Raw genomic sequence first — 22,185 nt, forward strand, 5'->3', positions numbered from 1 at the left:
CACAAAGAATCAGGCACAACTTTTCAACTGAACAAGAAAAAATCCTCTCATTTACTTACTAAGTTTTTAATTCAAATTGTGTATGTGTGTGATGAGATCGTTTATGAAATATACTTCTAGAAAATTCCACACAGGTTCCTTCCTCCTTCCTCTCTGCCCACCAACTTTCTCAATATAACCCCACCCCAGTCTCATTTAATTCATATTACTGGGAATAAATTCATTTACTGGGAACTCCAGGTTGGTGAATGCGTGGAGGTGCAGGTAGAATGGTATGCTCAGAGAGGGGATGGAAGCTCTGAACCCTTTCCCCATCTCTTGCCTTAAACATCCTCTTCATGGTAACCTAGTAAGTTTACTAGTTTACTGAGTGCTGTGGATTGCTCTTGTAAAGTAATAAAATCCAAGGAATTTACAATTTATAGCCACTTGGTAGAAGTACAGGTGATGATCTGTCTTCCCCCCAACCCCAATCCACACAATCATATTCACACTGAGAAAGTAACAGGATTCATTGGCATTATTCACAAAATTATTTGAATGGTCAAATGTATTTAATAGTTTGATACCTAAAGGATTGTGAAAGATCAATTTCAAAATCACATTGAATTTTAAAAAACCTATTTTCTCCTGAGATTTAATTGTGTTATGTATCTTTGGGTCCCTCAGATTAATGCTGTAAAATGGACATTATTACTAATTTTAATGGACATTATCTGAATTGTGATGTATTCTGTTTCATGAAAAAAGAAGCCCATTTCTGTAGCTTAACTTTGTAATAGCATTTTATTTTTCCTCACATATCAACAAGTATTAGTGAAGGGAATTTGGGCCACTTCTATCATTTTTTTCCATCATGCACACAGGGAAGTTCTTATCTTCATGCTTGTCCAAACATGGAGGTAAGGTGGCTGCTCCCTCTTCAGCTGTGCTGTAGACTGGAGAGAAAGGGACAAAAAGAATGTCCGTATTAGAAAAACAAAAATATCCCCAGAAGTCTCTAACGGAAAGATATTTGTACCTCATCAACTACACTTTTGTTACATTGCCACCCTTGGATGCAATAGATTCTGAAAAGGTGAATATTTCATCTGGGAACATTGCCAATCTGAAAAAAAGTAAGGAGAAAGTGAGGATAGCCCTTAAGTGGGAAACTAACATTGTCTAAAAGTCATTGAATTCAGAATGTTGTATAATCACAACAGTATTTTTAAGCAGCATAAATTTTTAGAATAATATTAAATTTCAATAACTATTTACTTTTGCTATATTTGATGGTTTTAATGAAATAATATATTGTTTTATGTACTTTACTGTCTACATTATACTAATGAGAATAAGGTCATTATAGGCCATTAATAGTTTTTGCATACTGGAATATTCTTTTTTTATATACCTTACTTAAATGGTGGCTTCAAGGTCCATGTTATAAACAGTATCACACTCTAATGGACAATATCTAAAATCTAAATAATAACATCTAAATCCAAATTCTAAGGATTTTTCTGAGTTAATTGCCAATATATTTCATATAACAACTTTAATGCCCACATACTGACAGCAGAATGTGAAGTTCTAAATGGATTTTTTAAGCTAAATGCTGAACACTTAAACTGCTTGTATTTTTGGGGGGGGCCTTAATATCTAAAATTCAATATTTGATAATTCTGATTTTAAAGTATTAAAATTGCTACCTCTTAAGGGACATTTTTCTACACTTACAAAAATGTTTCTTAATTATATCTTATCTCCCACTAAAATGTAAATCTTACATTTGCTGCATTCTTCTTTTGTATCTTTAATGTTGATAATCAAAATGGACAGACTTTTCAGTGGCATTTAGGTGGTGGTTGGAGGAGAAGACAGTCAAGATAGGATATCTGTCCTAATATTCTAAGTGATACTCAGAACTGAACATAGTACATTTTTCTAAATGCAAATCTTACTAATTCATATATAATGTAATACATATTATAGATTTACATCTCATTTCAAGTCCTCTGTGAATCTGATTAGAATTAATTCTGTCTCATCTTACACATTTTATTGAATATATCTTTTCAAATCTAATCTTGATCCTGTTAATTTGGGATGATTTGTGTTTTATAAACAGTCACACCCAAGTATGATATAGGGTGTCAGATATATCACATGACATGTGAGGTTCAATTAAAATACCATTTTCCCCAATTATAAAGAAAAACATGTATAATCTTGCATATGAAGACTTTATACTTATTTGCTTATAGTTAAAGCTATAAAGCATACAGGAAGAAAGAATATATAAAAATACAATTGGGGGAATAACCAAACAAGAAATTTTAAAATATGAGTTAATTAAGTAATTTTGTTTTCTCTCAAAATGTGCCTGGAAGTATGCTCTATAACGTAATTCTTCTCCCTCCCCTGGATAAAATTTTGGTTGGTTCGCCACAGCTCTCTTAACTAAAAACAATAAAAATCCACCTGATACTTTAATCATTTTCAGCTTAGAGACTGGTAAGTACAGCTAGAATAATAATAAAGATTCCAAACTTCATTCAAAATTAAAGCTTCCGCACTCACCTAATCAGCCATGCAACAGAAGGCAGCCCTGTAGTATATGTCTAACTTGGATAGATACTCCTCTGTTTTCCCAACTTGTCTTCTTCCCCTTCTCAAATGCTAATTAGCACTGTTTCTGACCAAACCGGATTTTTAGGTGGTGGAGAGAGGAGATATGCATGCACAGGAAAACTCCTGTATGCTTGTACTTTGGTGAGCTGCCATCATGGATCGCTCTCTGGTTTGGCAGGTGTCAGAGCTGACTCTTGGTTTTTCTCCCTTGCAGGGTGTTTCATTTTCTTGTAGGGTTCTTCAGACCATGTATTCCTCTCTCCGTTCAAGCAGGCATCTCTCAACTGCACTTCACTGTGATTTACGTATCAGCAGGCCATCTTTTCACAGACCCTCTCTGTTGGGATCCTATGGTCTTTTGGCATTCTTTTTTGGATAAAATCCATTTACGATAACTCTGGGCCAGCTTTTAGCCACATATGTTTGGTTCAAACCTTCTCTATGTCCTTTGTTAATTTTCAATTATATTTTAAGTTATTTTTCAAAACCAAGCTCCCTGCGATATTGTCATGATTGATATTTTTCAGATGTATACAAATATGTTTTAATTAACAGCACTGAAATTAAGTTCAAAGCATAACTGAGTCACAGTTATTTTTGCAACCAGGAATACAGAATATTAAAAAAAGATTATGTGTGGTGAACTCACTTAGTGATTATTAAAAACATTGAGGACGGCTAAGATAGGCAAATATCCTTCTTTTACAGACAAAAAAAGAATCAATTTAATAAAACTGTCATTGGCCAGGTGTAGTGTGATTTATGTGATGTACTTCATTTATGTGAAGCATGGGGTTGAAAGTAAACATATGTGGGTTTGAGTCTTATTCCTATAATGCATTTAATTATAAGTTACAAGAAGCTGATCAAGGTTAATATACCAGATAGTCTAAGTTTCTTCCTCTATAAAATAGGTATAATAATAGCTCTAGCAATTACATTGTTTGGTAAACATATGGTATATACCACACAGTAACTTCTTAACAATTGTTAGTTAATTTTGTCTTCCAACGTTGTCGGTTTTTAAAAAAAATTACCGTTGTAGTTTCTTCAGGTATTTATTTTATCTTTTACGATTTCTGAAGTCAAAAATAACATGTGCATTATATGAACATATACACATATATGTACACATATTTTTACAATTTTTCAGGTCATTAGTAAATTACTATAATGCAATATTTAGCAAGTGTTTATTAAAATGAGAATCTTTGTCTTATTATACTATACAAAACAAACTTTAAACTATCAGATTATACTTAATTTTTCTAGAAAAGCAAATAAATAAGTAATGGTAAGCTGTTACCTTTAACAATTGAATCTTTGGAATCAGTAAGTAAGTAGAGAAGTCTAGTTTTCACTGTAATAGGAGAAACAGACTAATAAAGAGAAGTCTTCCATGACAAGCTGGGAGAAAACTCCATAAGAATCTGGATACATAGTCCATGATTTATAATGTAAATTGTGATTATTTAGATGCATATAACTTCACATCATCTTCTTTAACTAGTTATTCATTTTGGTAGCCAAATCATCATCAAGCTATTGCTAAGTGGGATGGTTATTACTGCATCTATAGCTACTGTAGTTATACTGTAGTTAGAGAGGACACTAGTATTGTTTCCATATAGACAGTGCCACTACTTCCTTGTTTGTTTATACCCCTCATAAATATACATTCATTACAAGATTCTTAATGTAACGAATGCTCTACATCTTTTCTCCATGTGGTTAAAACATGTTGGGTAGTATTAGGACAAGCTTTGGTCCCTGATATTATTTTTCTATTCCACCACAGATCCAGAACAACACTGCAAGAGTATACCATATAAAATCTAGATCACAGTTCTAGATAATGTTTCCCACCAACAACCAGGATTCTAAGATGAGTTATGTTTCACTATTAATGAAATCTATTTGGGTGTACTTTGTTCAAGATCAATATTACTACTTTCTAAGCCCATTCCCTTGGATTGCAAAGAGATCAAACCAGTCAATCCTAAAGGAAATCAATCTTGAATATTCACTGGAGGGACTGATGCTGAGGCTGAAGCTCCAATACTTTGGCCACCTGAAGCTCCAATACTTTGGCCACCTGAAGCTCCAATACTTTGGCTCAGTAGAAAAGACCCAGATGCTGGGAAAGATTGAAAGCAGGAGGAGAAGGGGACAATAGAGTACGAGATGGTTGGATGGCATCACTGACTCAATGGACATGAGTCTGAGCAAACTCCAGGAGATGGTGAAGGAAAGGGAAGCTTTGTATGCTGCAGTCAATGCAGCATACACAAAGAGTTGGACATGATTGAGCGACTGAACAACAATGAAGCCCATTCTACATAGATTACAAATACTTTCCCTTCAAAAATGTTACTATTTTGTTCATAATAAGATGATAATTTGAGTTATCTTTTCTTGTTTATTTAACATAAATATATTTGAAATATTTCTATATACAATTCCTAGGTCTCTCTACTGAAAAAACTTAGAAGGAATGCTCTACTAGAAGCAATAAATAAGACAAGTCTCATATCTTGGTTTCTAAATATCACTTTCCACTAAAAACATACCAGAGTTAATTGTGGGAAAAGGCAGATTTCTGAGCTGAGGAAGAAGACAAGATAAGTTTGGAACACTTTGTTATATTAGGAAACAGGGAAACATTCAAATTATCTGGGAGACACATCAAAAGGATAAGAGCTCCATCTTAAAGGAACTCCAATAGTCATATCTGAAAGTATTTGAGCTATTAGTCTTCTAATCCATTAGATTAAATAAGAATCTAAGAGTTTATATTGACACAAACTTTAAGAACAATTAAATAAAGGCACTGATATTAAAGGCTTACTTCTATTCATTAGCTTAGTTCATTCAGTAAATGTGTATCAGGCAACGGTACAACAACTTCAAGAAGAATCTCAGGTGAAAAATCTCTTGATGATTATGCATAAAGCATAGAACAAATGCCAACTACTTAGACACTATTTCCTTAAGACAATGGGCAAGTAACAATATATTGGAAACTTTTTGGGAAAAGTTCCAAATATGTACTTCTGCATGGTTATTTTAATGCCATTTCTGTGTCATCTCTTAAAGTAGGATGACCCTAAAGTATGTCATCTCTTAAAGTAATTGTTCCCTGACAAAGGTCTGTATCCTCCTTCTGTCTCTTATTACATCTCATAATTTCCCCATAGCAGCTCCTCATCCAGCCATTCCACTTCTACCAGCCTCTTCAGTCAGTCAGTCAGTCAGTCAGTTCAGTCACTCAGTCATGTCCGACTCCTTGCAACCCCATGAATCACAGCACGCCAGGCCTCCCTGTCTATCACCAACTCCTGGAGTTCACTCAAACTCACCTCCATCGAGTCGGTGATGCCATCCAGCCATCTCATTCTCTGTCGTACCCTTCTCCTCCTGCCCCTAATCCCTCCCAGCATCAGAGTCTTTTCCAGTGAGTCAACTCTTTGCATGAGGTGGCCAAAGTATTGGAGTTTCAGCTTTAGCATCAGTCCTTCCAGTGAATGCCCAGGAATGATCTCCTTTAGAATGGACTGGTTGGATCTCCTTGCAGTCCAAGGGACTCTCAAGAGTCTTCTCCAGCACCACAGTTCAAAAGGATCAATTCTTCGGCAATCAGCTTTCTTCACAGTTCAACTCTCACATCCATGACCACTGGAAAAATCATAGCCTTGACTCGATGGACCTTTGTTGGCAAAGTAATGTCTCTGCTTTTTAATATGCCATCCAGGTTGGTCATAACTTTCCTTCCAAAGAGTAAAGAATTGAAAAAGTCCTGACTTTACAAATTAAGAACAGTGAGTTCTTGTAAACAAAATGTACTGAGTGTCTCAAACATAACTCTATCACCCTAATTTCAAAAGAGGAACAGACTACATAAAATATACTATTAAATCATGATTTTCATTAAGGAGTACCTGGTTCTTAATGCAAACATATTTAAAAGGCTGAAAATCTACTAAAGTTTGCTAAATGGAAAAATTGAAAATGTGTCAGAAATTACTCAATCTTTTCACAATATTTCCATGAGCGTAGTTTGCATTAAATATGAAGGTTAACATTTAACATTTTACTATTTTGAAATGACATAATGATAAACATTCTAGCGGTTATAGAATATGGCTATAGTGTAGACTAGTTTATGGTTATTAACTAAAATAAATAGGTAATAGAAACTGTTCTGAAGGTAAATGTTAGTTAAATCACAACAGCAAAAAGATATTCCATTCTTTAACTCACTGAACAATAATTTGTATAATCTACGAGATCCAACCAGTCCATTCTAAAGGAGATCAATCCTGGATGTTCATTGGAGGGACTGATGCTAAAGCTGAAACTCCAATACTTTGGCCACCTCATGAGACGAGTTGACTCACTGGAAAAGACTCTGATGCTGGGAAAGGTTGGGGGCGGGAGGAGAAGGGGACGACGGAGAATGAGATGGCTGGATGGCATCACCGACTCTGTGGACATGAGTTTGAGTGTACTCCGGGAGTTGGTGATGGACAGGGAGGCCTGGCGTGCTGTGATTCATGGGGTCGCAGAGAGTCGGACACGACTGAGCGACTGAACTGAACTGAACTGAACTGACTATATACTACTAGTACTATGTGCTATGTAGTACTACTACTATGATGGATCATAGGTCCCAAGGAATGAAAAATGTCTCTATCATAAAGAAACTTACTAATGATAAAAGGAGATACATACATTAGTTAATTGCAAAGCAGTGACTCAAGTGCATCAGTTAATGGTAGCACGAAAACTGAGCAATTCTTGGCATAGTGGGCAGGAGAGTTAGAGGCTTCCTCAAAGAGGGAATGCTTGCAGTAACTTTTAAGAGATGAGCTACCAGTTTATTCAGTTCAGTTCAGTTCAGTCACTCAGTCGTGTCCGACTCTTTGTGACTCCATGAATCACAGCACGCCAGGCCTCCCTGTCCATCACCAGCTCCCGGAGTTCACTCAAACTCATGTCCATCGAGTTGGTGATGTCATCCATCCATCTCATTCTCTGCCGTCCCTGTCTCCTCCCGCCCCCAATCCTTCCCAGCATCAGAGTCTTTTCCAGTGAGTCAACCAGTTATTAGGCAATAACAAATGAATGAGAAGCTATTAAAAGAAACAGCTATTAAAGTAACAGAGGAATAGACTAGCCTGGAACATGGTGAGAAGAGGTGAGGGAAGAATTAAATCCGAAGCAATATCCAACTTGTGAAAGGCCTTAGAGACTAACCTAAGTGGTAGCATAATGGAATGTATAAAATAATGACAGCAGAAATTACTTAGTCTATCACCTGTCCAGTCCCTTGCCAACTCAGTACCTAGGTACCTTTTTACCCTGTCTGAAAAATCCTTCCCCCAGATTTTTACACAACTGTATGTTCATTCAACTCTTGACTTAAAAATCACCTGTCAATACCACAAACTGAACTGAATTAGTGCCATCCTACCATACTCACTTATTAGTCTTCTTTTTCCATTGTTTTTAAGTCAATAGAGAATAGAAACAGATTAAATATAAAGTTTATAACTTGATGTGGGCTTCCCTGGTGACTCAGAGGTTAAAGCGTCTGCCTCCAGTGCGGGAGACCTGGGTTCGATCCCTGGGTAGGGAAGATCCCCTGGAGAAGGAAATGGTAACCCACTCCAGTATTCTTGCCTGGAGAATCCCATGGACGGAGAAGCCTGGTAGGCTACAGTCCACAGGGTCGCAAAGAGTCGGACATGACTGGGCAACGGAACGGAACAGAACGGAACTTTATGTAACATATTCATATCCCCTTCATTTCTCTTTATTCTTGTAAATTAGACTGAGAAAATTGTAGAAATTGCTAAGCAACGTTTGGTGTAGTACAGACTCTAGGGATTTGTGAGTTAGTAATCTTCCCTTTATTCTGTAGTGAGTATATTTTGTATACTAGTAGCCAAATGAGTATGACTAAAACATAAGAAACCTTTTCAGAGATATATGCATTTTATTATCTCAAAAGGATAAATCAGTAATGCAAAATTATCAGGCAAAATGACAAAAACATAGTGAAGCATTTTGGAGAGAGCAGAAAAAATGTTTCTAGCCCTTTATATCATACCTCATATGCAAATGTCCTATCCTCAAGGAGACTTACTTTTGTCACCAGAGAAAATGGTTAGGAAGTAAATCTCCATTAGTACTGGAAAAACTTAGATTTTTTTAAATTTGCCTCCTGCTCAATTGGGAGCTTTAGGGAATGTTTATACATAAACTGACATCCTTTAGAGTACTTTGGGAGCTTAAACAGAAAAAATGTAGTATGTTTGTTCTTGTGGTCTGTAAAATATTTGAATGAATCCTTGAACTACTGCAGACTCATAATCAAACAGACCAAGTGCATAGGACCCCTTACTTCTTCAACTGTGATTTAGAAAAACTCCAAAACACATATTGTTACTAAATGAAGGCAATAGCTCCTTTATTTCCATATAGTGGAAAATAGAAAAATTTAAATATAGCCTAAAGTAGAAAGCATAACTGCACTGCATTAAAAATATGTTCTCAAAATTTTGTAATTTTATTAAAGTGGCAGTCACTATGCTGTAAGATTGTAATGCACGCAAATTATTTAATTAAGACTCAAAACTAGATGGCAGAGTAGAAGGACATGTGCTCATCTTCTGCGAATAAACCAAAATCGCAATTAGCCGCTGAACAACCAATAGAATATTGGCTCCCACCAAAGAAAGATACCCCACGTCGAAGGGCAAAGGAGAAGCCCCAACAAGATGGAAGGAGGGGTGCAATCCTGTTTAAAATCAAATCTCATACCCACCAGAGATGCTTGGAGGGTGCAAACAAAACCTCGTGTGCACCAGAACCCAGGGAAAGTCTCAACAAGAGATTGAGTGAGACCTCCTTTGAGTGTTTGAATGTCTCCTTTGGAGGCATGGGTCAGCAGTGGCCTGCCACGGGAACAGGGGTTCTGGCTGCAACGACCTGGGAGGCGCGGAGTGTGGCACAAGTCCTCTTGGAGGAGGTCGCCATTAGCTCCACTGTAGAGCTGCTGAGCAGAAGACCCACAAACTGGAGGAAAATTATATCAAAGAAATTCTCGCACTATTGCAAAAGCCTGCTACAGATTTCCCAACCTGTGGATCTGGCAAAGGGACTGAGAACCTCCAGGGAATTTTACTTTGGAGGCTAGTGGGATTTGATTATAGAACTTCCACAGGACTGGGAAAACAGATTCTTGAAGAGAACAAACAAAACCTTGTGCACCCCAGGACCCAGGAGAAAGGATTTGCCTGTGAGTGTCCAGGAGTCTCCAGCAGGAGTGCAGGTCGACAGTGGCCTGCTGTGGGGTCAGGGGCACTGACTACAACAATCTTGGAAGTGGTGGCAGCATGCTGGCTTAAGTCCTTGTGAAGGAGGTCACCATTACTGCCATTACCCCTACCATAGTTTGGCCTTAGGCCCCACCCTTCAGCGGAAAACTGGATTAAAGATTTACTGAGCATGGCCTTGTCCACAAAGCAAGACCCAGTTTTCCCCACAGCCAGTCCCTCCTATCAGGAAGCTTCCATAAGCCTCTCATCCTTATCCATCAGAGGGCAGACAGAATGAAAACCATTTAAATATAGACCATATATAATTCGTAACTGACCAATATTACAACCAATATTAACTGGATATAAAATATTAATAGTTGTCCTTAAGTAACATGGGCTAAAATTTATCACACATTTATGTAAAATTTTGAATGCTATCCTATATTTTATTCAGATGTCATTTTTATTTATACTGTGTACTGCAATTTAAACATATTAAATTTGCATTGTAAATTTACAGTATACAATTGTGGTAGTGGGTCCTCAAGTGTTGAACACCTTAGGGTCAGTGAATTATTCAAGAAATGATTTAAAAGATATTTTGAAAAAGGATCAGGAAAAAGGATCTGGAGTGATCCTAAAAAATTAATATGAAGCAACAACGGAAGGAGTTGATCAGAAGAGTATATAACGTAGTAAGAGTGCTCATGAGAGGGCCAATTATATATAGTCCTGATCAAGTCAGATATGGAGAATGTGTTAAAACAGCATTTGCAAACTGAAGCACTACTTGAAGATATTAAACAGAATGATGGAAGCCTGATCTTTGAGTATTCATTGCTGATCTATGAAAAGTAGCAATGGCATTAGTGCTTAATGATTAAGCTAATATGAATCTAGAGTAAAAAGTCATGCTTTATAAAGAAAAATGTACCTTATTTGATTTGACTTGCTCTTCATCAATCTATGCTAGCTTCATTTTTCACATCTTTCTCTTGACCTCCTAATGTACGTGTTCTATAGTTTGTGGAGTTGATCATTTCTTTTTTTAAAAATCATGATAGCTTTACTTTTCACCCATCTTTCATTAATTCCCAGAATGTCCACTTTTCTTCAGAGATTGCAGAAAACAGCCTGCTATATCTCTTGATTCTTTTATTGCCCTAGGACCTAACTGAAAGAAGTTGGAAGATTAAAATACTCTAAAGCAAATAAATGATTTCCAATTATCCTATGATCCATCTTAAACTACAATTTTCTCTTAATGAAACTTACTCTTTGTTTCACATTTAAAAAGTATTCTCTTTGAGAGAGAAAATGGGAGACAATTGTCTCAAAACTTTTAACATCTTCCCAGATGGTAAACATCTTGTTGCCTTGATTTTTAAAATACAAACTCCAATGTTCATTGCAGCACTGTTTATAATAGCTAGGACATGGAAGCAACCTAGATGTCCATCTGCAGATGAATGGATAAGAAAGCTCTGGTACATATACACAATGGAGTATTACTCAGCCATTAAAAAGAATGCATTTGAGTCAGTTCTAATGAGGTGGATGAAACTGGAGCCTATTATACAGAGTGAAGTAAGCCAGAAAGAAAAACATCGATACAGTATACTAACGCATATATATGGAATTTAGAAAGATGGTAATGATAACCCTGTATACGAGACAGGAAAAGAGCCACAGATGTATAGAACAGTCTTTGGGACTCTGTGGGAGAGGGTGAGGGTGGGATGATTTGGGAGAATGGCACTGAAACATGTATATTATCATATGTGAAACGAATCACCAGTCCAGGTTCGACGCATGATACAGGATGCTTGGAGCTGGTGCACAGGGATGACCCAGAGGGAGGATAAAGGGAAGAGGGAGGTGGGAGGGGGGTTCAAGATGGGGAACACAGGCACACCTGGGGTGGATTCATGTCAATGTATGGCAAAACCAACCAATATAATATTGTAAAGTAATTAGCCTCCAATAAAAAAAAATTTTTAATTTTAAGCAAAAAAAAAATACATTCTTAAATTCTAGGCTAACTTTACTAGCGTCAGTTGACTCTGTGATTAATAGATATTTTCATAGTCATATTGTAGTTAGGTATCTCCTTTTTTCCTATAATGTATTTTCCTTCACTCCAATGACTGTGAGGAATATGAACATGCCATGTTCTCAAGTTACAGACTATAAGTTACAGACTAAGATATGCTTAGAATTTTATAATACAAGAGAAAGAAATGTGATGAAAAGGATCAGGTAGCATTTCATAGGAGTTCAGTACATAAGATTACTTTTAGATAATTATATATAAATAAATAAAAACTTTATATAAGAGGTTTATTTAAACTGGACTTTTAAAGAACCCCCTAACCAAGTAAATGGTTGGGCATCAATGAATCTATAGATTAGATGAAATGATAAGTACATATATGGAATATATATGTACATGTGATGGGGGAGAAGGGTGGGATAAGATCACAAGTATTCATCATATTCTGAAAGACATTTTGGACACTCAGTATGGTTAAAAGCAAACCACACCATACAGAATACTGTCTGGAAAGGTTTGCAAAATTATTAAAATTGGTATGATTATAATTACATTTACATTGCCCCCAAATGTTCATCAGCATTTTAGCTTCTCAATAATCTGACTGAGAAAGCATGATCCAGCTCTCTTTGAATTTTTGAAGTATGTTCTTCCAAAGCCTAGAAAATACATTTGACTGTTCCTTATTATTTTAAGATATAATATGTTCACTTTATTTCCATAACTTTCTTTATACCTACAAGATTTTCCACTACCAACAAAAATTAAGCCCATGTGCCTTTTTTGCTTTTATTACTTCATTGAAATGGAAACTATTGTCACTCTATATCAATAACAAAATGATAAAAAAAAAGTAATAGAGAGGCTTAGAATATGGGTAGTAGTGCATGCACACTAAGTTGCTTCAGTCATATCCAACTCTTTGTGACCCTATGAACCGTTGCCTGCTCCTCTGTCCAGGGGATTCTCCAGGCAAGAACACTGGAGTGGACTGCCATGCCTGCCTCTGGGGATCTTTCTCAACCCCAAGGATTGAACGCTTGTCTCAGGTATCTCCTGCAATGGCAGCAGGTTCTTTGCCACTAGTGCTACCTGGAAAGCCCATGGGCAGTAGACATCTGTTAAAAATGCATGCAGCACATTTTAAATTTTTTAAAATTTATGATGGGAATTGATCAGAAAGTAAAGGCATATACTAAGGAGATACATAGAGAAAAAGATGTGTGTTTGGAAAACAGGAAGAATAATAATGGGAAAAACAGAAACACTTAAAAATGTAAGAGATAAATAGTATTTTATAAATAAGTGTTTTCTATAAGGATAGAGTGCATCAAAAAAATGGTAAGATGGTGTTAAAAGATTTATAATCATAAAGTAGAAAGTGGCAGCGATGGAACTGCTCACTTAAAAAAGGAGGGCATACAGATATAACTACTTGATGGCATGAAATCCAAGTACCTTAATTTTTGAAGCATTTAAAAAAATCTAGTAAGGAAGGCCTGAAAGTATAAAAGATATAAGAATATCTTTTTGAGCTTAGTAGAATATAAATTGATGATAAAAGATTGGCAGGCACCATGTAAGTAAAAAGTAAAACAATAAAAAAGAAAAATAAATTCAGATATTGACATTCAAGAAGTATGCTTGCATAACACCGCATAGGAAGGAATATATTTCTAAATCCAGTATTATTCTGTCATATATTGTGCATATGTTAAATAAGGTAACAAAAGCATCCAAAGTTCTTACATTATTATGTACATAAAATACTGCAATGACTTTAAAGTCACAGAACAAATTATTTTCATGCTTTCTTTTCTTGAGCTGGTCAAATTTCACCCCATGCATTGTGAACTTTGCAGTTAAGATGGAGCAATGATTTAAACAATCTTGCAGTTCTCTTTCCTCACTTTGTATAATCTGCATGGTCCATGAATTTCACATAAAGAGGTGCTTTACAAAGACCAAAGTCATTTCATTTAGAACTTTCTAGCAGCTAAAATGACCTAATACTCTCATATATTTAAGTAGTCAAATTTTGCCTGTCCCCAGGTCTTTCACACAGGGCCAGATGCCTGGTTGATAGTCCTGACTGAAATTAATTTCCTGAGATCCGGAGATGTTGGACCATATATTTGCTCCCAGTACTAATGTATGTTGGACCATATACTCCCAGTACTAAGACCAAAATTAAAAACAGTAAGATGGTTCTATGAAACGTATAAGCATAAGCATAACCAATGGCATTAATTCTAGACTAAAATGAAACAATTCTGCCCGTCTATGAAAAATTGATGGAAATCTAAATGTTACAGTCGTCAAAATATTTGAGGTTTTAAGGTAGAGAGAATTAGCACTATAATGTGATTTGACAAGATGCTGCTAAGTCACTTCAGTCGTGTCCGACTCTGTGTGACCCCATAGACGGAAGCCCACCAGGCTCCCCCGTCCCTGGGATTCTCCAGGCAAGAACACTGGAGTGGGTTGCCATTTCCTTCTCCAATGTGTGAAAGTGGAAAGTGAAAAGTGAAAGTGAAGTCGCTCAGTCGTGTCCGACCCTTAGCGACCCCACGGACTGCAGCCTACCAGGCTCCTCCATCCATGGGATTTTCTAGGCAATAGTACTGGAGTGGCCTGCCATTGCCTTCTCCGTTTGACAAGATAGCAAATAAAAAATAAGCAGTCCCATGCATATTTGGAGAAGTCTAGGGCCCTAAACCTTCCCCTCACTAACTTCCTGAGGTCTGATTTCTCAACATTAGATCCTCACCTTAGAACACAGTATTCTTCAATGATCATTCCTTTTCTCTCTGCTTAGTAAAAAATATTACAAATCTGAGTTCAGTGTTTTCCTCTTCTCATGTTTTGCACTCTGCTAAGTTAAGCCAAAGATTCAAGGTTTCAAATTATCCCCACTGACATCTATCTGTAATAGACCAAACTCTCTCTGGGAGTTGGCCTATATTCCCGTCACTGAATATAAGCTGTGCAAATGTATGGAGTCACTGGACTGGGCCCAGAAACTACCAGAAAACATGGTAAATCCTCCTGAAACATCATTTAGGCAAAGTTTGAGGGAAAAGTCATATTTCACATAGGTATAAATATGATCCTACCACAGAGTATACTCTAAGATTCACAGGACTTTTAAATGAAAACTGGAGACTTCAAATAAGATTACTTTTGGTTGTGGATGGGTGAGTATATCATTATTGTGTTATTCTGATAGAAAAGCCTAAGAAGCTCTGCACTATGCCAAATAAATCTTCCTTATAAATATGGACTTCTATTTTTGTATGAATATTGTAACAGGGAGTGAAAAAAGATTTAATAATAGGAATGGCTATGGACAAACTATGTAGCAGGTCAAGAGGTCAAGCTTATCCTCCACCACCACCATCACCACCACTATTACTTTTCAGATCCTGTCCCAAGCTCTTGAAGAATCTGGCTTTTTTTCTTAACCTCAGCCTCAAGGATAAGTATATTCTGTCATTTCTTCATCAGTATATACTCTTTCACATTCCATTTTCTTAAGATGTTACTATGAACGTAAAGAGGTAATTGTTTAACACTAAACATTAAAATTCACATTATGGCAGTGGTTAGATAATGAAATTTTATACACTATCACTTTGGACGTATCCATCATCATCTGGAATTCTACTGAACATTTATTTACATTGTGTCAGAGAATATACAAAATGAGTGGAAAGACGAACTAAAAATAAAAGTCCACCTATTCTTGCTGTGGATGAGAGACTTGAAAACAAGTGAATTAGAAGTTATGTTTCCACAAAGGGTAAGATGAAGCATAAAGAAGAGTTTGAGTTGTGTTAGAAGGAAAAAAAGAAGTCAGAAAAGGCTTCTGAGAGAAAAGGGCTTTAGAGGTATGTCTTAGAGGGTGAGCAAGTACAATCCCCGTAAATAGAGAGAGGGGGTTATATCTCAGGCAAAGTATCAGGAAACAGCATAGGAGTCAAGGAAACTGAGAAATTCAGGATGGATGAAACAAAGGGTTGTAAGGGGAAGGGGAGACCTAGACCTGACCCTTTAGTAGGACACCTGGGTCAGCTGCCTCTGGCCCCAAATACTGTGGAGGACTGACACAAGGCAATGTACCTCACTGCCCTGATAAAAATATTACTGAAATTCTACTTTAAAATGTCTGTTTTTAATGATATTTCAAGGAACCTAGAACAGATGCTATATAGGGCTTTCTTTTGTTGGTGTTTGTTTTGGAGGATCCAAATTAGCTGGGTGTCCTGGGTTCCAATTCCAGAAGGATATGGCAAGATGTGATTGCAGAGTTAGGAAGGAGCAGAGGAGAAACAAGCTGAAATGAGTTTGTACTTGACTGTGTATTTAATGGGCAGCATTAGTGAATTTTAAACAGAGGAAAAAGGAAAAGTTTCAGAAAATTCTCTCAGCTAATGCAATCAGAGGTTTTCAAGGTAAAGGCAGGGAGAGGGAAACTAATCACTATAATACAGGATAGTTATGTTGATACCTGAACTAAGTTAGAAACAGTGAGGATATGAATATGTGGTATACTACTGCAGTAGACAGAATGATGGCCCCCCCAAAAGATATCTAGGTTCTGCTCCCTAAAACCTGTGAATATGTTACATTATATGGCAAAGGGAGAGGAGGTTTACAGATGAAGTAAGGCTTATAATCAGCTGACTTCAAACTAGGGAGATTATCCTGGGTTTCCTGGGTACCTGGTATAATCAAAAGAGTGCTGAAATGTATTCGATTGGCCAAAAAGTTCCTTTAGGTTTTTCTAGATGATGTTATGGAAAAACTTGAATGAACTTTTTGGACAATCCAATAGAAGAAGAGTCAGTAAGCAGAAGAGTCAATGTCATAGTGATGGGATATAAGTAGGCCTTAACAGGTTGTTGTTGGCACTGAAGTTAGAGGAAGGGGGCCACATACCAAGGAGGTCAGACACCCTGAAGGAGTGGGAAAACGCAAGGAATAATATTCTCTAGAGATCCAGAGGAAACAGCCCCTCCAACATCTTAATTTTAGCCCCATGAGAACCATTTTGGACTTCTGGCCTCCACATTTATAGATAATAAATCTGTATTGTTTTGAATCCACCAATTCTATGGAAATTTGTTACAGAACCAACAGGAAAAATACAAGTACCCAACTCAGCCATGGCATGAAGAAAGCCCCTGACTGAAAAGGACATTGAACATTTACAGTTTCTTCTAAGATGTAGTCATATCTTCGTCAGAGCTCTGGTCAGGCAGAGCTGTATAAAGGTTTCACCCTCTGTAAAGGTTTTCCTAAGTGAGATAAACCATACTTAGGTCTTACTGTCAATGATTCTTTATCTTTTTTTCTCATACACTTAAAGATCTCTTAATACATAAATATAATTTTTATGTCTATTGATCAATCAATTGCTGAACTTTGTGTCCACCTCTGTTCAGACAAATTTAAAAATACTCAGTATTAGGGACTTTAAATGTAATACAGCATTGGAAGTAGGAGTTTTAGAGTTACACAGACATGGATCGTTCACAAATTCACCCCTTATTGGTAGTGAGACTTTTGGCAATTTAAAATACTGGAGACTCAGTTTCCCCATCTTAAAAAAGGAGTAGCAATCTTAGGCCAGGATTGCCGGAAATACACTCTGAGGCGAGGATTGTTGGCAAGTGTTTCATTAAGAAAACACTTCCAGGAAAAACAAATAAATCAGAGACGAAGCAAGATAGGGAAGAGATTTCAGGCAAAATTCTAGCATCAGCATGATCCTGCAGGGGAGCGGTGGGGTGTAAATTACACTTCAGATTTTCTTATTACTAGAGGCTTTTATACTGTGTAAGAAAGACCTTGGCAAGCGGGGTTGTAGGAGGGAAGTGAACTCCCAAGTGGTTCTCTCTGGCTCTCTGTGCCTGAAGGCAAAATGAGTCTAGCAGCTTTGGGGAAGTCTTACAAAGGAAGTCTCAGGGGTTGACTCTGAGAAGTAAAAGAACACAGAATTTGGGGGTAAGGAAGATCCAATCAAAGAGAATCTAAAGAATTAGGATGAAACTCGACTAGGTCTGTTGCAAGCATCCATCTCATAGAACTATTTTAAGGTTTGAAAACACTCATGCTTTTCTTTCTTTAACTTTTAAGATTCCTAAACTATTTTTTCTTTTGGAATAGCATGAAGCATCTAATGCCATGTTCTGTACATAGAGTGCTCAGCAACGAATAATTTCTTGACAGAGGCATTCATCCCAGAAAGGGTAAAGGAGACAAAGGAGAAATAAAGCAAATCTGAAGGATATCAGAACAGAAAGTAACCAAATTAGTCTGAATCTAACATTTCAAAATGGTCATAATTTCACTCATATTTTTCAGAGACATGAAAACCTGAGCAACTTAAAGACTCAGCTGCTTGCTTTCATCTCTGAAAAGCTAGGCAAAGCAAACCAATCAACAAACAATATATTTATTTAATGATAATAAACCTTACTAGAAATGCTGTCCTGTCCATAACCAGGAAACAATGTAACAATCTCCCAGAATGCATGTAATTTAAAATTTTTTTTTCTTAAAATATCTCTTTCTTTGCTATTCTGTTTCTATACTGAGAACTAAAACCTTTAATTGTGATATTATGTTACAGTTTTAAAGTACATTCATATTTAAGTGCATTTAAAGAGCATCTTGAGAGTCCCTTGGACTGCAAGGAGATCCAACCAGTCCATTCTAAAGGAGATCAGTCCTGGGTGTTCATTGGAAGGACTGATGCTAAAGCTGAAACTCCAATACTTTGGCCACCTCATGCGAAGAGTTGACTCACTGGAAAAGACTCTGATGCTGGGAGGGATTGGGGGCAGGAGAAGAGAATGACAGAGAATGAGATGGCTGGATGGCATCACTGACTTGATGGACATGAGTCTGAGTGAACTCCGGGAGTTGGTGATGGACAGGGAGGCCTGGCGTGCTGTGATTCATGGGGTCACAAAGAGTCGGACACGACTGAGCTGAACTGAACTGAAAGAGCATCCAATTTTACATGATGCTCATGCAACTCTGTCACATATTTCCACCCCCTTTTTACAAATGAGGGAACATGCTCTGACAGGTAAGTGTAGTTAAGATTACACAGCTAATAGCAAGAACCCAACTTCTAATTTTCAAGAAAGTGCATTCCTCAGAGGTCTACATGATTTTACACCTTGTCAAGGTCCAGTCAGGAGACAGAAATCACACCAAAATTAGAATATGGAAAATTTAATATAAAGAATTATTAACTACTAATTCTTCTTTTAAGAGAGAAGCTATCACTAAAGAATAAAGGAATAGTGGATTAAGGGAGCAGCCACTACCTCCAGAGTTGTGGGAGAGTACTCATGGATGAATCACTTAGAAGAAGCATCCCCATCTTTTCTCTCTATCCTACAAAGCTTGAGAGATAGTCCTCATCAGAGATAATGTGCCTGTGGTATATTTGATATTCAAGAAATCGGCTGAGGTGTCACAAACTGGGCTGGTGAGAAAACCAGCTAGGGGACCAGTGAAACGTCCTAGGAGGCCATCAACTGTGTGGCTGTTGAGGCTTGCTAGGAAGCCACACACTGGGGATTGGGCCCAAATTACTGGAGGGTGTGCAATACTGGTTTTTAGGACACCACTAGACAGAAAGCCACTCACAGGAGCAAGAAGAAAAGCACTGGGAACAAGAAAAGAGACCCTTTTATAAGCAGTGTTCCTCCAGCACCTTCTATTGACAAGTGCTAACACTGAACCAACTGAAAACAAAGAAATGTTTACAGGTTACAGCTCTAATATCACAGTTCAGGGCAAAGAAGATGAATTAGGAGCTGTGAAACACTAAATTAGCTGGCACGCACCTCAGTGACTCTCTTGGGTCCTCAATAGTAAAATGTTTTTATATCAAATTCCTGCTCCATTTGTTTTCTTTTTCCCTAAATGCCTCTACAATAAAATGCAGACCCAACCTCTGGGACATTATGTACTGACTACTGGTATGATATATAATAACTGCACAGGAAGAGCGTACAACGCAGTGACTGAGACCATGTCTTAAGTCAAAACACTTGAGTCTGAATATAAGCTTCACCACTGACTAAGTTTGCAGCCTTGCAAAAATTAATCTCTGTGTGCCTCAGTTTCCACATCTATAAAAGGGGATAATAATAGTACACACTTTATTAAGATGCCAGGAGAAATAAATTAATATATGTAAAGCCTATAGAACAACTCCTGAAAAATGTTAAAAATAAGTGACAAAAGAAGAACTTTATAAGTGTTAGTATTAGCCATACATGTTCGTTAGTAAATGGACCATTTACAAGCTAATCTGCATGGGTAATACCTACACATATAATGTTTGTGTTTAAAAAATTCATCCTGTATTCTGTTTTCATTATCAATTTCCATTTAGGATTGGGTCTAATAACGCTAAAACCCAACTTTGTTGGGTGAGACTGGTACAAAATGCTTTCCTCACACCTGGACATTGTGAGCACTGTCCTGGCACTGTCCCTGGCTCACTGAATAATCATCAATCAAACCCAATTTATCCAGGGCTCATTTTCTCAAGCGGAAAAAAAAAAAAAGACATGGTTAAATCATCTCTTTAAAGATTTCTTCGGTTCTGACTGCTTTTGATCCCCCATATCCCCAAACAATGAGTTATACTAGAGAAGCAAAAAGGAGGAAATTATCATTTTGAGTGCCTACTCATCTATGCCAGGCAAGCACTTTGCATACATTGCCTGGTTTCATCTTTATCACAGTTCTGTTACATTAATACTTTCAATCCTATTTAACAAATAAGGAAACTAAAGCACAGAAAGGTCAACAATTTACTCAAGATGACACTCTCGCTAAGAAGCAGAGCCTGAATTCAAACCTCGTCTTTCTGTTTGGGTCGACTAAGCATTTTTAACTGTTCCGCTTGCCTCCCACGCTGTCTTCTCAGACAGCTAGAATCCTATCCGCTCAATGCTTTTCATGCTTTGCTTTAAAGAGACGAGTGGGTGTGCAACTTTTTTTTTTAAGTATCATTTGAAAGTAAAGCAAATGGAACTCATTTACCAGTTACAGGAATTTTAAAACTCACTCCTAACATCTCACACAAAACTAGCCTTTGAGTAAAAATCAGCGGCCCTCCTGCATCCTGGCGCCCCGGACGTCACCTCACCTCCCGGCTGCAAACTTGCTGAAGGTAAAGAAGCCTGGTGGCGGACCAGCGAGCTGAGTTTCAGCCCCGGTTCTGCCGCTCTGGTCGCCCTCCGAACCTTCTCCTTCAGTGTGGCAGGAGGTGGTCTCCTCAGGGCAGCTTAGGGTTTCCCCTCGTCCTAGCCCGGCTCTGAGGGCGCGCGCGACGAGGGCGCGCCCCGCGGTCTCGCCGCAGATCCCGCGTGAAACGGCCCAGCTCTCCGAGCTGCTCACCGCGGCGGCCCCCACCCCACTGCTTCCCGCTTCTTCCAACTGGGAAAAGGGAAGCCCCTGCCCCGCGGTGCCTGCAACGCCTTTCACCAGGCAGCCCTCAGCTAAGTTCCCTTCTGCACCCGAGATACGGGCGCTGACAGGAAAACCAGTCTGCAGATCTAACTTTACTCTCCTCTGAGGAATTCTGAGAACTAGGAGACGGGTCTGACTGAAACGTGGGAGACGAAGCCTGTCTATAGTGAACTCCGACGCCTCCACCTGGCTCGCAGCGCCCAGGCCTTCTCCTGGGCGAGGGCACGCCGGGCGGGTCCCACAGCTCTGCCCTTTCTCACGCCGGGATCCGACGCCCGGAGGCTCGCGGCGCCACCAGCCACAGCGTCCGGCACTGAGTCAGGCAGGGCATCCTCACAGCGCCGCAGCCTAGCGCTGCGTTCGGCCGCCGGGAGGCTGAAGAAAGGTCCGCGCTGGGCTCGCAGCCCTTCCTGCCGGCCTCCCCACGCCGGGCCTCGGCTCCCCTCCTTTCCCGCTCCCGCCTCCTCTCGTAGGCTGCCAGGCGGACCCGGCCTGCCTCTCTCTCAGCCTTCACTACCGGGTCAAGCTGCGGAGGGGGGTGCGGGGGAGCGGAGACAGCAGTGAGCGGCTCCCCACCCGGCGCGCGCGCGCCCCTCCTCCCCGCTCTAGTCCGCTCCCTCCTCATCCGCGCTAAGCCTCCTCCCCTGCTGCCAGTACAGTACAACTCGTGCGCGCGCGAGCGTG

At 38.5% G+C, this 22,185-nt stretch overlaps 1 protein-coding gene across 1 annotated transcript; it reads right to left on the minus strand.

The window, feature by feature from the left end:
* Window positions 1-789: 789 nt before the first annotated feature.
* On the minus strand, window positions 790-22,126 carry LOC129551931 (uncharacterized). Its single transcript, XM_088831694.1, has 3 exons — window positions 21,870-22,126; window positions 21,179-21,814; window positions 790-938 (listed from the first exon to the last, which is right to left on the minus strand). The coding sequence occupies exons 1-3, from the start codon at window positions 22,124-22,126 to the stop codon at window positions 923-925; spliced, it is 909 nt and encodes a 302-aa protein (XP_088687820.1). The 3' UTR covers window positions 790-922.
* Window positions 22,127-22,185: the final 59 nt, after the last annotated feature.

The sequence above is a fragment of the Moschus berezovskii genome, chromosome 3 (genome assembly GCF_049115385.1).
Source record: "Moschus berezovskii isolate FMDL1 chromosome 3, NW_MosBer_1.0, whole genome shotgun sequence".
NCBI classification, from domain to species: Eukaryota; Metazoa; Chordata; class Mammalia; order Artiodactyla; family Moschidae; genus Moschus; species Moschus berezovskii.

Excerpts from the sequence above, each read along its gene's own strand:
- LOC129551931 (XM_088831694.1), bottom strand. The coding sequence starts at position 22,126 with ATGAGGAGGGAGCGGACTAGAGCGGGGAGGAGGGGCGCGCGCGCGCCG. Across the intron at positions 21,815-21,869 it reads GACCTTTCTTCAGCCTCCCG|TGCCGGACGCTGTGGCTGGT; the intron begins GCGGCCGAACGC and ends TGCCTGACTCAG.